Source organism: Temnothorax curvispinosus, unplaced genomic scaffold (genome assembly GCF_003070985.1).
Source record: "Temnothorax curvispinosus isolate PA1 unplaced genomic scaffold, ASM307098v1 QBEX01016493.1, whole genome shotgun sequence".
NCBI classification, from domain to species: Eukaryota; Metazoa; Arthropoda; class Insecta; order Hymenoptera; family Formicidae; genus Temnothorax; species Temnothorax curvispinosus.
The window spans coordinates 6,740-24,576 of NW_020226273.1; the positions used below are offsets into that span (position 1 = coordinate 6,740).

The following is a 17,837-nucleotide window of genomic DNA, read 5'->3' on the forward strand; positions in this document are numbered from 1 at the left end:
TGGTCTCGCAATGAAAATTGAGGCAATACACTCCCTTTCCATAAAAATTACAATTGTAACAAAGAGAAAGCTACGATACGTACAGCACTATACCTTTCCTAAAAGGCTTGATTCAAGCTCTGTGATCCAATGAAGAAGAAGAAAAAATGTAGACAATAGAATTTTACATACAAATTACACACACAGAAGGCATTTGCATATAATTGCGTAAAGCTATTACAATTGTTAAGTATTTTATTTGATATTTATAACAATTTTCAAATGATATGACAAGCAATAGAACATCACGGTTTATAAAACTCAAGTCAACATGATATTTATGGGAGTATGAAAACATGTATTATAGGTACTGTCCGTCCTCTGCAATGTTTCTACAACGTTTACTACATTTTCTGCATTTTTATTCAGATTTATCTCTCTCTTCCTCTTTCCCACTTACAAATATACCCAATCATTAAATATTTAATCAATAAGGTATGTTACACAATAAGTCAAATGCTATCCAAATTCGTTGTGTGCAAGTGAGCTGGATGAAGTAGATTATCTTCTAAGTAGATAAATCTTCTAACTGAGTTCTTCTCGGTAAAGAACAAGGAACGGAGTTTTCTTGGATCTTGAATAGGAATACTATGCAAGTGTAACGTCCTATGCTTGTTGTGTACTATGATATCTAAATTTGAACATAATAGTGCAGCTGGTTTTTCCTCCATCTTTTCGCGATACTCGCGAAAAAATGGAATTAGAACGAAAAAATATCTATCGTTGTTTTCATCAGAAGATATTTGACGTACACGAGGATTATCGTATATAACTCTTGCGCTCTTCTTTTTAGTTGGATAAGAAAAGATCTTTATTATATTATTACAACCTTCCACATTGCATGTCTCTGTGATAGTTTTTACAACTATTTTATCTCGGTCAGCAACATCTGCAATACATATTAATGTGAACTTTAAGTTTGTTTGACACCTACACATAAATTACGATACTTACCAATATAACACGACATAGTTTTAGTCAGTATTGGTGCATCGCTTGGCGCAGAATATAATCTAATCGAATACAACGGATCTTGATTTACCCATGTATCCTCATCAGGAAAATAGATGAAAGAATAATATTGATATACAATAATTAATTTAGCATTAAAAATGAAATGTTCAGGAACACTGAAAAACGTATAAGGTATCTTCGCACGTGATGATGTCCACACACCTGTGCATTGTTTAAATACAAAAGCAAAAATTAATATAATAAAATGTCTTTTATTAATAAAAGATAAGTTTAAAGATCAACATATTAAATTCATAAATAATAATAATGAAAAGCAATCCTATGACATAATCTCTATGAAAAATATATACTAATTTCTACTTAAATTATGTAGGGTTGTGTGGGGTGATGTGCAACACTTTTTTTCGTTGGTCAGAAAACATATTCAAAAATCAAATTCTTGAATGCTGTGTAATGTAGAGGAAGGAAAATACTAAAATTCTGCGTGATTAGATTTTCAAAATTTTAAATTTTTTCTAAAAATTTTTCGAGATTTCAAAAAAATGTCTGTTTTAGCATTTTCAAATTTTCTTAGGGTGATGTGCAACACAAGTAAAATTAAGGTAAAAATGCATGAATATCGACATCAATCGACTTAACGGGCTTCTTAAATACAAATAAATGGAAATCTGGTAAACAAAAAATTTCACTGTGTCGTAATTGACCTCTGACAAATGGAAATTTCACAAAAAAAATCATTTTTTATTTGATTTCTTATTTATTTATCGCTTAAAAATTAATATAATGAAAGGAAAAACGCAAAAAACTTTATTTTTTATCATCTGAATCGCAGTTGTCACAAGTAAAATAGTTGCGATCTTGCAAGTCGACACAGTGTTGCACATCACCCCAAACACGCTATTTTGCACGGACTGGCGGGCGTGACACCAACACATGTATGAATGTAAGGAAATCACAAAATCGCTTTGGATTATCAAAAGCACTTGAAAAACTAACAATATAAAAATATTTACCTATAAGATGACTAAAACCAATTCACGAAATCACTATGAATGTGAAAAGCAAAAAAAACTTTCAGCTCGAGAAATTTAACTCGCTTTTCGTACAGCAAACCAGGGGCGTACTATCTAGCGAGTTATTTATCTAAAACAAGGTACTGTCGACACAAACACATGGCAGTATGCGATTCTGTCAAATGTCGACATGCAGACCTGGAATCGGAAACGTTGCACATCACCCCTTGTTGCACATCATCCCACACAACCCTATGTATATAGATAAATCGTTTAATATATACTTTGCACATAATATTAACGAAATGTGCACATTGTGATAGCTGCACAGTTAAAATCACCTGTATAAGTATCGTAGATATCAATAGTCTTCAGTAGTTGTTGATCCCGTCCCAAACCTCCTACAAGATGCAATTTGTCTTTCAAAAACACAGTAATCATATCTCTTCTCTCAACTGGCATACTAAAATATTTGTAAACAATTTTAATAAATATAACATTCTGTTTATTCTATTACTTATCTATTTATTCTTATTTATCTAAAAATTAGGATATTTACACTGTCTCAAGAATCCATTTCTTAGATATCAAAGAATAACGCCATACATTTTTGTTGAATATTCCTGAACCAATACCGTATTCTCCACCACAAAGATATAATTGGTATCCTTAAAAAAATCGTATAAAATACTAATTAATATTAATAAGTAAATAATACAATACTGTTTTAGATACAACGTAATAAAAAAAAGACAGTCTACATACTTCTCGCAGTGATTTGCATTCCTTCAAGAGAACTACTAGTGCTGGCATGTTCGACGATATCTGGAGGATATTCGAATGAAGTTAACTCAAAAAAATTGTTACCATCCCAGCAGTGAATATATTGTTCACCATTATTATCTTCACAAGATATAATGCTCTGTAAAATTTTTTGTTTTTTCTTCTTCAAGATATCTAAAGGAATTGTAAAATCCTGCAAAAAAAGAAATTTTACATTCATAGAATTGTAATGCATTAATGTATAGTAGAATATATAAATAGAAAAAAAACAAAATAAATATGGGGAATATATGTATTAAAATTAGAAATCTCCATTTTATTCAAAATATATTAGAAATAAAGATTTATAATTGCTGTATTTTTTCTAAAATTAAATTATTCTAAATGTTATTTTTGAACATAATATACTCACATCATGATGGTTCATCCACTCGCGTGTAATATCAAGCAAATGAGATTCTGTAGCTCTTAAATTGATGTTTCCAATTAACTTCATAAAATGCTCTTTCGACAACTCATAAATTGAATCGAGTGGCAGTTCATCGAAACGATCTAAGCAAACAGCCAAAGAAAGATCTCGTAGCACATTAATATTTAATTTTTGTGCCAGTAACCAAATTTTAATCGCATATATTGGTAACATAAAGTGTCTCTCAAGCTTGTCGGTTATATCTTCTATTAATTTATCTGCTGCAAATAGAACGCCTAATTCCAATAGACTCAAGAGACGATCAAGCTCTTCAAAATCATAACTTGTTGCAGATGTAAATGCAATTTTGTCATGAGTCCAACCAATAAAATCCTATAAAATTATGTATCTATTTTGGTTGCACAATGAGATTATTTTTGCCTATATAAGATCCGATACAATTTTAATATATACATTTGTTTATTAAAAACTTGCGTTTTATATTAAGTATTTTGATATAACAAATTACTTACACACACACAAAAAATCAATGTTTTGTACGCTTAAAAGCGACTTTTTTCTGTAAATACAGCCAAGAATTAGAATGTTCTAACCTGCAGCAAAATCGAGGAAATATCATAGTTGACAATGTGTTCTGTCTGTCCATATTCTATAAAGTTTGCGGACAAAAGCGCAGCAAAGTACTGACTCTTGTCGATCAATTTTTGCTTCTCAACTTCGAATCGCTCCTCTTTGAGAACCAACGTCACTGTTTCGCGTGGTTTTCCGCTGTTTCCCTCTTCGCTGTTACTTTCCATTGTCTAAACCGCACGTGTTATCAATTAGATAAATATGCATTTAAATATGCTCGCTGATGTAAACGTAAAAACAATTGTAAGATTTAGAATAGCGTTAAATAGGAGTCGATTAAGTTGCGATGTAGTGAGTTGACGTACACAAAAATAAATAAGCGAGGATTATTAGACTGGGTAGCTGGAAGCCTTCACGCTTTGGACGAAAGGCGAATACAGATAGAGTTGCGTCGCATGACCGTCTTAAGTGTAGGAATCCTCCAGTGAAGGATGGGAAAGCCGCCATTAATGGGATAGCGGAAAGTGACGGCAGGCATTACGCGCCATTTTTTAATAAATCAAAATAACTGTATCGAAAATATGTCTACATAAATTCAATTCTAATTGAGGAATTATTTCAATTACATTAAAGTAAATTATTATTGATAAATTTATCACAAAAGTTATTAAATCCAGTAAATAATGCAATAAGTAATTTTTTTATTAAGGATTTTTATATAAATTAAGGGGTCATATACGTTTTTCGGCCCTGAAAAGTGGTACAATAATTATGAGGGATTGCTAGAAAACTATTAAACCGATTAAGTTGAATCTTTTTTTATTGTAAAGAGTGTCTTTTGCAAGAAAGAAAACATACACTAAGAAAACAAAATACAAAAAATGTAGCGGCTTCTCGTTTTTCTCAAAACACCACTTTTCAAAACGGTGGACATGATAACTGCCTCAGCATTCGTCCGATTAACTTCATTTTTTTAATACATATTTCTAATGAGATTCTTTATCGTGTCACGGGGGCTTTTATTGATAAGTTCAATCATGTTTTAATAATATTAAAAAATGTAACGACTTTTTCAGAAAAAATCACAACTTTTTGAAAGTGTGACCATTTCTGTAATTTTTTTTTTTCGAAAAATCCCTCTCGTGACACGATAAAGTATCTCATTAGGAATATGTATAAAAAAATAAAGTTAATCGGACGAATGCTGAAACAGTTATCATGCCCACCGTTTTGAAAAATCGTGTTTCGAGAAAAACGAGAAGCCGCTACATTTTTTGTATTCTTTTTCTTAGTGTATGTTTTCTTTCCTGCAAAAAAACACTCTTTACAATAAAAAAAGATTCAACTTAATCGGTCTAGTAATTTTCTAGCAATCCCTCAACCACGGCCCTTTTCAGGACCGAGAAACGTATATGACCCCTTAATGGCACATTTTGAAGCCTTTCTGACTTGAATTGTGACAATTCACAGTTTCACAATATCGCATTTTCTAAATAATTTATATTTATCAATATTATTAGTTAATTTGATGATTTATAGTTGAGGTTATGTATTCTCTATATATATTCTCATTTCAGTATTAAATGATAATATATAAAATTACGTTCAATTTTAATAAAATTGGATTTATTAAGTACAATACTTACACTTTTATTTTTTCTTTTGCTCATTTTATCAGTTATAATAACACAGTATAGTTATACTTGTGGTAATATGTCATAAATTGACATATACTATAGGGGAGAATTGGCAATTACCGCGCGGTTGACAATTCCGCGCCATTGTTTATCTCAATAACTATTTGTATTACGCGCCTACAATAATGTTAATATCATAGAGTAACACGAAATACCCAACTCGCATGCGCCGTCAATGCGTTCCAGTCGTCCATGTAAACACAGTGCGCTCTGGAAGCTTCTCTGCTTGCTCGTTGCAATTTTGCTGGTAGTTTTGATAAGTGGTGAGTAACATAATATTTTCATTAGAGAAATAAATTTGACGGATTTGATAGGCTAAAACACTATAAAATTAGTTGCAAAGTGATTTTAGAAACACACGCGTTTCTTTCCTATATTTTAATGTTGTAAAGTGAAATGATTGAGTTTGATAATTTCGCGCCCAAGGTATAATACTCATAGGTATAACGATAACTGTGTGTTAAAAGTTGCCAAAACTGTTTAGTTTACAATGTAAGGTGCTTACAGAAAAGATCGTTGCTTAAGTTTTGATTTGAATTTATAATGATCGTTATTTGTTAACGCATTTACTTATTTTTATATGTAGGTACCTACTAGACGATATTAATGCATAAATATAAAAAAAACATTTTGTTATTGTGTTCTATTTCATGTCACGAACTGAAGCCAGAGTAATTTTTATAGGTACAGTTTTATTAAACTGGGCACGATTTTATCAGACCTGGTCACGATAGTATCAGACCAGTTTGATATAATACCGCGTTTTCTCACTTTTTGAAAAATTATTAATATTTCAGTTTGTGTTTAACTTTCAAGATTATTGCTATGATATATGGATAGCCAAATAAATGACCTATCTAAAACTGCACAGTTTGTTTTTTTGAAGCATTTCTGAGCTTAGATATACGCTTCGGTTCTTAGGGGCTCGGTAATTGCCAACTCTCCCCTACATTATTTTTACTAAAATATACTCAAAGCGGAAATGTCCCATTAATGACGGACGACCAATCCTGCAGTCTCGGTATCCCATCCCTCACTAGAGGATCCCTACTTAAGGGGTAAAGCCACTCTAGAATTTTCAAAAAATCGATTTTTTTTTTGGTTAAACAATGCTTTAAGGTCTTAGAAATAAGGTATGTACACTTGGTTTCAAAGCTCGGGAAAATCTCTATTATTCCTTTTTCGTAATCCGTCTGCCGCCGCGTTCACATCTATGAATGGTGAAACTGAAACTTTAAACGCGTTTTTCTCGAAATTGCTTTTTTAAAGTCGGGCGGAATCAGAACTCGAACACCTTTTATCCGATTGACTTGAAATTTTGAGTGAAACTTTACAATAACATTATCTTTAGAAGTACCTAGGGATTTTGCGATAAGTTGAACAAAATTTTTTTTATAAACAATTTTGTGCGACATTTTTTAACGAAAAATGAAGCACTTTCTTCCAACATGCACCATTCTTACAAAAAATGATATTTCGCAATTCCCCTAGGTACTTCTATAGAAAAACTAATATATTTTTCAAAAATCTTTGAATTTTTGTTCCAGCTCAGAAATTATAGGAGCTTTGATTCCGCCCGTTGGACGCCTTCCGCAAAAAGGCACTTTGGAGCAATGGCTCTGGTGCCGCCACTTTGGCAATAAATAATTAATAAAAAAATTTTTATACTTTAATATATAGATAATAAATAGAATCAAACCGATTTTTATTTATGATTATTGTATTTCTGAAAAAAATTATCAAAAATTGGCTTTTTTTGGGACTCTAGAGTGGCGTTACCCCTTAAATGATGTCTTAAGATGCTAATACGGCTCTGGGATTGGTTTATAACATCTTAAGATTGTACTTAAGACGGTCTTAAAGATGAGTTCCGACTATAAATACCAGCTATAAGAGAATTTGAGACGGAGGAAATAATGTAAGAACGTAACGTGTAAAGAGAAGGATCGGATGGATTCAATAATCATCGGAAAAACAGTTAAGGCCTCATAGTTTTATAAAGACGAGGAACTGTCCCTGAATATGTTGCATCCCGAGAAGAATACTGTCACTGCAACTTAAAAAAATTTTATTTTTTATTTAAGCCCATAATGAGCTATGCCTAAGATGTTACCTTTACTTACATCCTATAATATTGTCACAAATCTATATATACAAAATCTATTGCACAGGGCGGATCGGAGTGTCGTTATTCTTTTAAGGAGGTTCGGGTGCTTCATCGGGGGGAGTAGTGGGACGTTTTTAAGGACGGTTTTAAGGACAATTTGGCAACAGCACACTAGCGTTTAAAGTAGTGGGAGTGAATTGACATTGTCCCGATTGCTCGCCGCGTGCATAGTGCGTGCTGCTTCTGTCGAGCGTTAATTAACCTTAATTAAAAATGATGACTGATAAACAATACAAATGGAAAAAAAAGTTCGTGAGTGAAAAAAAAATACTATCATTATTATTATTTTGACGTCTTTTGACCTTATTGTGACTTTCGTGTTTTACCTGGGATATCGCAACTTCTATTCAAATGCCCTGCCGTATAACCTTTACTACTCATTTGCGCTATTGCCATTATTTGTTTGCGTTCATTTCTAGCAGACAAAAAATCAAGCAATTTATGCTTTAATAATTAATTTTTCTACGAAATGTGCGGTAACCTTCCCCTTTCTTTCACTCATTTATTTGTAAATTATTAAGTTACATGTGCATATTTTTCTTTTCTTATCATTTGCATTTCTTCTTGCATTATTTCATTCTGAAGGTGTGCAATATGTCATTTCACATAAGAACCTATGCTAAAAAGTACAATTTTCAGAGTAAATTTTTTTCAAAACATGACCGTAAAAAATTACCAAAAAATTCACATAATTCTATTTTGCATTCTAGAACAACATATTAAAATTTCATGAAACTGGCTACTTTTTTGTAGCACTTGAACCTCTTTAAACCGATTATGTTGCGGTTTCTTGGATGTATGATATAAATGTTATAAATAAATTGACAAGTGGATCACAGATCTTTTCAAGAAACAGTATAAATTTTATTATAACAAAATATCAAAATTGTAATTGCGTTACTTTTATCTCACAATTAAAAAAAATTGAATTTTGTTTTTCCTCTCTTCTGAAAACTGTGAATTTTTTTTAGTTGTGACAGTATTATTCTCGGAGTGTGATATGTCGTTAAATCGTTTAATTCTAAGACTTCGTTACTTTAAAGATGATAGTAAGTATACTATGGGAGTTCTAGACCAGTTCGTGGTAGGGGGATGACGTCATCGGCGTGGAGGCGGGGAATGACAGCGTGTTTGCATCATTAATTAAATTAGGTTACAAATATTTAAATTAATTGAGTTAGGTTATGATTAATTATAACCTACTTTAATTAATTTAATTATTTATAACCTATAAATTAATATATATATATATAATATTAAATATATATATATATATATATATATATATATTTATTTATATATTTATATATATTTATATACATTTATATATATATATATAAATGTATTATACGTACTCAACCTCATTAGAACTCATAATCAAATTTATAATATAAAATCCTATCATACTTTATTAATTGTTATAACGTAAACGGTCACCTGGAGTGAGTTCTATACCCTAGCAAGGTCGGTACACCCCATGAATGTACACAGGTCCTAAAGTTTTCCTATTATGCGGATTGGATCTTGGAACCTACAACTGAAAGGTAGGTATGGACAGTCGAAAAAAATTACCATGACGGGAGTTTCATTTTTTTCGACACTATATAGGGTGTAAAAATCATCCTAGGGCATATGAAACTGTTTGGAATGGATTTCGGAATTATTCGGTTTTCCCTAGAATCGGTTTTCCCTAAAAAAAAGATCTAGGAAACAACTAAAAAATTCTGACTGTAGAATCACAGTCTTCTACAGACTGCTACAGACCGTGATCGGAATACAATCGGAACAGTTCCAGAATACAGGTGCGCATTTTCAGGTTACTTTAGTATGTAATTTATAAATTATACATATGTTCAACCATTTATGCCTATATATACATGAACAATATATTTCGCAAGCATCTTCGTAAACAAAATTCAAATTAAATTTTTTCACTTTAACCTTCAGTACCGTGTAAACTCGGACACTTCGGAAGCATCACATGTTATTAAACGCGTGTTAAGCTGTATTGTAAGAGAAGTAAGAATACTGTTAAGAGGGGAAAAAAAGGAAAATGAAATTTTTATATTTATTGCGACTTAACTCAAGATCGATAATATTGCTTTTACAGTGAAACAGTATCATTATTCCCCTGGTACACGTGGTTGCAACGCGACCGACACGTACACAGACGCACACACACGCGCACACATCACGATAGAAGAATCGAAAATCGACCTTTCTATCGATCGAAAGTTTGTGCTTTGCGATCCATTTGAAACGTACTCAAGTAGTAGACACATGTTTCAAAAATGTTTTATAAACGGTTTTCCGAAACGTTTTATAATTGATTTCTAGAAACGATTTTCATGCGAGTAAAAATGTCCATTCGAAAAGCGTTCGATAGAACGTTTCTTTTCCGATAAAATAACGTTTACGAAATTATTATAGAAACGTTTATTTATATAATGATAAAGAAATTTAAAATTTCTTACACTTTTCACGTCTTTTGAACATGTATGACGTCTTTGAGACAGGCGATGCGTGAGAATGTTCTAGAAGCTTCCCTATAAGCGTGCAATATTATTTAATATTAACTAATTACGTATACGTTCAAGAAACGTATATGACACTATAATATAATGTGCTACCTGCAGGGGTTTGATTCTTGAATTTATTTGCAAGAGAAACGTATGCATAAAAATTGCAAGTCTAGGCTATTGTGCATATAGCTTTTAAGGGGATCCTATAGCCGGGTCTGTAATACCGACATTTGTTTTGCACAGATATCTTTTTTTTGGCTTTACGGATTGAAAAATCCTTCTCCAAAGTTGAAGCATATTCGGAAATAAAGGCCACACCACGCAATTTTATACCAAGAATAAAAATAATTTTAGGAACTGCATATAACAATGCGTCAACTTGCGAAAACATTCGCTTTATATAAAAATTCTACAATGTATTGTTACAAAAAACTGTGGCGTGGCCAGCGGACTACATCTAAAAATACGATACCGTTGTCAGAATTAGGTTTAGACTCTGAACAAAAAAGTTATCTGTGAAAAATGATTATTGCAAACGTGCACTAGCAATGATGACATGGAAGAGCAGTATTGCGTGTAGCAAGAGATGGCGCAGCAATCGAACAAAGACAGATGCCTTTTGTTAGACAAGGACAGATATAGATATATAACATAGAAAACAGGATTAGAAATGTTGATATTACCGACGTCGAGGAAGTTCGGCCTCCACTATAGGATCCCCTTAACTAATCAACTTACAACGTTTCTCTTGCGAATTAATTCAAGAATCGAGCCCCTGAGGTACATATCCTCCAGGTCTAGCGTTATCTCTTGCACCGTTCTTTTGTTTTTAGGATTTTAATATCGGCGTTGTATTGTACTTTTTAGTATTTACGAAAATGAGCGAAAAGTCGACTGCTGCAAAAGTCGCGGTCGTCAAATCAGCCGAAAAATCAAAGGAGACCATATACGAATCGAAGGAACATTGCTCGGGAAAGAAGGAGCAAACTCCGAGCGAGAAACCGATGGAATATATGAAAGAGATGGCAGAGAAAGTAGAAGGAGCGCATGAAATAGATACTTCGTCAAGTGTCGAGATTACGCCTAAAACCTCTACCTCCAACAAACCAGAAAGCCTTGATGATAAAGACCTACTCCCACTACCCAAGATTGTGGCTAAATTTTGCCTCTCCGGCAAATCTGAGGATTCTGAAGCTAAGAAAATATGCCAAATACCCAAGACTACATCCGAAAAATCCACCCCCATCGAACTTGAGGCTTCTGAAGTACTAAAAGTTCCAAAAGTATCCCAAACGCCCAAGATTACATCCGAAATGTTCGCCTTCAACAAATCTGACATTCCTGAAGTTCCTGAAAAAAACCAAGTGACCAAGACTGTACCCGAGACCTCCACTTCCAACAAAAGTGAGGAGCCTGAAATTCCAGAAGTACGCCAAACGTGCAGTACTGCGTACCAAATCTCTGTACCCATAAAAATTGATGATCTTGAAGTTGTAGAAACACGTCAAACGCACAACGCTACGTCTAAAATGTCGACCTCTTCTAACTCTGAGCATAATAATTTTGAAAATAACAATTGTGAGGATGACAATTTTGAGAACAACAATCCTGAGGACAACAATCCTGAGGACAACCATCCTGAGGACAACAATCCTGAGAACAATAATATTGAGGATAACAATTTACAGGCTGGCAATGCTGAGAATAACAATTCTGAAGATAATAATTCTGAGGATGACTATTCTGAAGATGACAATTCTGAAGATAGGTTTTATAAGGAACCTGGCAGTGCAGACGAGGAAATGACGTTCGTAATGAGCGAAATACGTGTAAGTTGTTCTTTTTAAACTATGCTGTTAAAGATGTGATTAAATAAATTGGAGTAAATGACAAAAAAAAATAAAAATATAAATTAGTTAGATTTCAATAATTTATATGCAAAAATATAATTTAAAAATCTGAATTTTTAAAATATAAATTTAGATTTAAAAAATCAGCTTTGAAGCTAAATAAATTTAAAGAACTTAATTCTATAAAATCAAACTTTTTCGAAACCTTTAAATATTTTCAGCGATTGTCGGATAAAACTTTGCATTCTTGATGTTCTTTTGAGGAAATAAAATCATCATAAATCATTGTAAAAACCTTCATAAGGTATGTTCCACTTGGCGCTTGCAATGCTCTTAAAATCATTTTATCTTTGTTGCTTGTCAAGTGTTAAACAAATACGAATGATGCTCATGAGCGTTGCCAAGTGGAACGAACTCATAAATTGGCTATGTTTCAAAATACTGCTAATGCTGGAAATCTATAATAGTGCATGTAACGTAATGCTACATATTTTCAGCGCTGGCAATGAATTTTGAAACACAGCCATTGTTGAAACTGACTTTACGCTAAAATTAAATTAAGCCAAGTGTACTACAATACCTACAATGTGCAATTTTGAGGGGGATAAACTCTTGTAAGGATATTTACAAGTATATTTAAATTTTTTTAAAGTTAACTTTTGGAAGTAAACTATATTACGTTACAGGAATAAAATCAATAAATATTGAGGATAAAAAAGAATTTATTTTTTAATTAGAAGTTAGTTAAATTTTGTAATGGGTCTAAAATCTAAAATGACCCATAAAGATTAAGTCATTAGCCAATAATGGCTAATTTGGCGCAACTTTTTGTTTATATAATTTAGTAACATTTTTATCCTGTATATATTCTGACAAACTTCAATTTTCCTTTCGAGAATAAATTGAATTAAACTTTTTAAACAAATTTTATTTACAAATTAAATTAAAGTACGGCAATAGTTAATTAAAATCTTGAATGTTTAATGAAGAGGGAAGTCATTCGAAAAAAGATTAAAAGTGAAACGCAGCTGCCTAAATCAATGCCGGATTTCGAGAAATCTTATTTGGTCCTCGCAACGCATCATATAGCGTCAACACTGCCGGTCGGACTCTTCGAGGTGTTCGCAGAAATGATCCAATTTTTCACGAAGAGGCAAGTTTTGTTATTGCACAAGTGTGAAGGAAACCGCTTATTTGTCGGAGAAAACATTGACATAGGTACGTCTAAGACTGCGTTCGCGGAGCGCGCTATTAGCGCTATTGCGTCATTCTATCCTTGTTTTACATCTAATGAGATAAAGATAGAATGAGCAATGAAGACAAATGATGCAATAGCGCTGATAGCGTTCTCCGCGTATGCATCGTAAATCAAATCCTCGAAAAAGATTTCACTATTAGCCGTTTTCATAGTCCTTCCTTGGAATAAGGAATCTTTGTTCCTTATTTTACATTTCATAAACTTTCTTTGATCAATCAAGGAACCTTAAGATTTATGAAATGTAGAATGAGGAACAATAAGGAAACCTTATTCCAAGAAAGAACTCTATGAATACGGCTATACATATATCCTCGCATATAAACAAGCAAAAAATGTTATAAAGACATCTGAAGGTCAATTTGATATTATTTTATCCTTAAGCACCTTCGTTTGTTTTATTATAATAACCTCTTATTTCAAGGCAGATGAAAAATTTGCAATTACTGCCATAATTGTTTACACTCACGACGGAGAAAACAGCACAGTACATCATCCTATTAACAGGATATAAAATAGTACTAAAAAAAGATAGAATATTACCTTTTAATTAATTATTTATTTAATTTTTATTATTTTTATTTATTTAATTTAATTTAAATAAATTAATTATTTAATTAATTTATTTTCGCAGTTGTACTGCCAGCGTCCGAAACCTGGAAGGATGGTGTGCTCTTACCCGCAAGTTTTGTTTTCGATCATCCTCTAAATAAGACCAATTCGGCAAACGTGTACGTCGATATAGTTACCACATCGGATTGTACTTCACGCATAAATTTACATAATCACGTAAATATATTTAGCATCCTTAATAATTTCTCTAGTTCTTTCTAGTTTATAGTTAAATTATTAAATAATATATGATATATATAATAGTATAGGCTCACAAGATTAGAAATCAATTAATCAAAGAAAGATAGAGCATGGAACCGTAACAAGGTGTTGGTGTTCATATATTCTATACTTACGTAAAGAATTAACGAATTGTAATGTACATACTGTACATATACATATATTCCAACTTAATAGACTGCGCGCCGCAAATTTGTCGGACTTGAAACACAGCTATCTTGGAAACATTAATACCTTTCCCTACTCGGAATTAAATCTACACGATTTAATTGTTTAAAAATATAATATATATTATATAATATATGATATATATTATATAATAATTGATTTGCATTTAATTAACAACAATAATTATAAGATCTAAATTTTCTCAAACATAATTTTCACATAATTAGCAATCACCGCAGAGTATCACGGATTTGCAACAATACAAGTGGGCCATTCCGAGTGCACAAATTGAGTCCCACCCATTTAGCGTCCGCGATTTGCTCTTTGATCATTTACGTTTGAAAGACGTAAACCTTAAATCTGGCAATATACTTGGTAGGTTTAAAATATTTTATCTATATGATTATTAATTATACATATATTAGTTGTATGTCTGTTCTTATTATGATTCACACTGTGGCTGCACCAGAAATATAAAGAAAAAAATGACAAATTAAAGAAATGACAATAGTAAAGGAAATATTGTTAAGCGAAAATGTTAATGTTCCTTTGCCTTGAATTTTCTCGATGAGTATATATATTTTTGGATAGTAGATATAATGATTTGAATTTTTCCGATTATTACTTTCCGTAATTACTTTTCCGATTATTAGATGTTAGAACGCAGTTGGATGTATTGAAAAGCGTCCTAAGTCGTCAGGCGAAAGTGGGAGTTCTGGAATCACCGGTAATTAGATGCCAAAAGAACAGTGCCTACTCGAGTAGTATAAACAATCTTCTTATTCTCGACTATTTTGGAACTTTGCCGCCCTACCGCATTATGGTTAAAAAACCGCTAGGTATATAACTACGTTAGAATAGATATTATTAAAGATTAACGCTAAAAAGACTTCGTGGAATGATCTCTTGCTTCTACAGTTAAAAAAAAACAATACAGAAATAATACTTTATATAAAAAAGAAAACGGACTTCAAGAATAATTGAAATAAATATTTCAAAAATCTATAAACAAAATAAAGTTGAAATAAGTGTTGTGAGATAAAAATAAAAGATTTTCTTAACGTTAAAATCGGAAAAAACAAAGAAAAGAGGAAAATATAAAAAAAAAATAAATTTTGCTTTTAATTATTCTTCATTTCATATTGCTCTTTGTTAATATATTTTCTGTGCATTTTATTCAGCGGACAAACTGAACGAACATCTCGCGACCTATCTGCTTGATGTAAACAAAGACGCTGAATTTGTGAAGAGACTGTTATCCTTTGGCGTCACAAGTTTTGCCAAGAACTCGATGGATAACTACAATAACGATGACAAGTGCGTAATCACGCATTTTAGTTAGGCGTTAACACGCCTTTACTCATCAACAACATCAAATCCTCAATCCGAAGGCAGGTTGGACGAGCTTTTTTTCCAGTCCTCAATCTATAACAATTCTCTGGAAGTAGAACATCGTTTTTGACTAGTTATGAACAATAATCTAATCTGTGTCCACCTTTACCTTTTCTTATTCCTATCTTTGTCTCCCATATGTCGCGAATTTCGTGTTTCAGCAAGCATCCTACCACCTTATCACTTCTACTTTTTATTGTTTTGATATATATTTCTTTTTTTTTAAATTCTTTCTAATATTTCATTTTGTTAACCCTATCAGTTCATGGTATTCTCATCATGCGCCTATAACACCACATTTTGAACGTTTCGAATCTTTTTCCATCCGCTTCCGCCACATTTCGTAATCGTACAATGCAATGCTGTGCTCCATACGTATAAGTTTTTAAAAGTCTTTTTCAATGTTTCTAGGTTTACAGTACCTTAATGCTAAAATTTTTTTACATTTTTTATTCTTTGCTTCTGTCTATTATTAATTTATATACATTTAAATGTTCTTTTTTGTCTCAATGTAACATAATTCTTTATTAAATTTAAATAAATACAATAATTAACAAATTTATTCTCGATCTATATTATGATTTGTTAAAGAAAGATAATTGTCTTGCCCCCACTCTCTCTCTCCCTCGCTCTCTCCTTTTCTTTCTCTTTCTCCCTCTCCCACCCTCCCCCTCTCTCTCTCTCTCTCTCTCTCTCTCTCTCTCTCTCTCTCTCTGTCTTTGATTTTACTTTAAAATGTATACAATAAAATATTATACATAAATATGTTTTTATTTTTTTTTAAATTTGGGTTCACACAATAATTAAAAATGAAAACCGAATCGGTGCGCCCCATATTTTATCATTCTCTTCCTTTCCATCCCTCTCTCCATCCTCTTCCTCTCCATCCTCTTCCTTTATATTCTTGTCCTTTCCATCCTCGTCCTACTTTCAATTTACATTACAAAGGATTTTTCTTTGCTAAATTTGTCAAATGTATTTATAACATTATTACGCACACTTGTTAATTTTATAATGTAAGTAACATAATTAATTTGATATTATGCAACGGGAATGAGAAGCAAATGAAAACATTAGTTTCTAAATCAAAACAACAAAAACGATTATCATTTTGTTATTTGCATGGCATTGGTAATTTATTTAACTGATGGGACAAGCAATACAGGAAATACATTTAGCAGAAATAATTTGCTTATATTATATTAGTAATTAAATTATAAATTTTGTAAAACAAAATAGCATTTTAAAATAAACATGTTAAATAATATCTTTTAATTCTTTAAATGCGCACTGATCCATACTTCAAAATATCTTATTTTGTGAAAACTTTCAAATATGGATCAACATACATCGTATGTGTGTGTGTAATATGACAAATCAGCCAAATACTCGGTAGTGCGTGTATTTATTTATAGTATTACTTTAATATTCATCTCTGGATAAAATAAAATATAAGCGATCAGAAATATTTTTTTCACTCATATATCTTATAATTATTTAAAAATGACACGCAATAATTCTCAGTGTATCATTTCTCGCTTCTGACATGGTCACAATGGTCACTGGTTCCGTTCAGCATAACAAGTTGTTTTACAACGGATGTAAAATTCGTAAATTTGATTGATGCTCTTAGCTTCGGCCGAAATTAAAAACACTCCCCAATCGGATTCCTAAATTTTACAACAGTTGCAAAGCAATTTTATCTGCTGAACGCAGCTAGTAATTATTAACGGTCTACGGATTATTTTGCAACACAATAAAACTGAATAAAACAGTTTTTACTTTTTTCACCGACATTTTAATGTTTAATATAAATATAATATAATAATACAAAATAATCACTAATTTTGATTGGTCGGAAAAATGTTTTTAACATTATGTTTTTATTAAATCTTTTGTTTTTATTGAAAGACATAAAAGATAACGAAACGGTATCTTTTTTATGATAATTTTGTCAATAAGATTAAAAGATGTCTTTCACGTATTCTTTTAGCTGTGTCAAAAAAATAACTTATGAAAGACACCGTTTTCGTTATCTTTTAGTGTTATGTGTGTTGTCTGGGTAATTCTCCCAGTAGAAAACACTACATGTACCTATCTGCTTGCGCCCTTCCACACCCCCAC

The 17,837-nt window shown here is 31.8% G+C and overlaps 2 protein-coding genes across 6 annotated transcripts; one reads left to right on the forward strand and one right to left on the reverse strand.

Moving 5' to 3' along the window:
* Positions 1–216: 216 nt before the first annotated feature.
* LOC112466696 lies at positions 217–4,304 on the reverse strand. Of its 5 annotated transcripts, XM_025034928.1 has the most exons (8): positions 4,176–4,304; positions 3,834–4,040; positions 3,223–3,612; positions 2,793–3,003; positions 2,587–2,695; positions 2,369–2,490; positions 994–1,215; positions 217–928 (listed from the first exon to the last, which is right to left on the reverse strand). In XM_025034928.1, the coding sequence occupies exons 2-8, from the start codon at positions 4,035–4,037 to the stop codon at positions 492–494; spliced, it is 1,695 nt and encodes a 564-aa protein (XP_024890696.1). In that variant the 5' UTR covers positions 4,038–4,040; positions 4,176–4,304; the 3' UTR covers positions 217–491. The 5 variants fall into 5 exon arrangements, 4 of the variants coding, with proteins under 4 accessions (XP_024890696.1, XP_024890695.1, XP_024890699.1 ...); XM_025034927.1 differs by having other exon boundaries at positions 3,834–4,303; XR_003042175.1 differs by lacking the exon at positions 217–928 and adding an exon at positions 2,028–2,279 and having other exon boundaries at positions 1,132–1,215; positions 3,834–4,302.
* Positions 4,305–11,074: 6,770 nt separating this feature from the next.
* LOC112466692 lies at positions 11,075–16,131 on the forward strand. Its single transcript, XM_025034919.1, has 7 exons — positions 11,075–11,600; positions 11,688–12,025; positions 13,036–13,264; positions 13,936–14,090; positions 14,549–14,696; positions 14,975–15,160; positions 15,503–16,131. Exons 1-7 carry the CDS (start codon positions 11,075–11,077, stop codon positions 15,661–15,663), a joined length of 1,743 nt encoding a protein of 580 aa, XP_024890687.1. The 3' UTR covers positions 15,664–16,131.
* Positions 16,132–17,837: the final 1,706 nt, after the last annotated feature.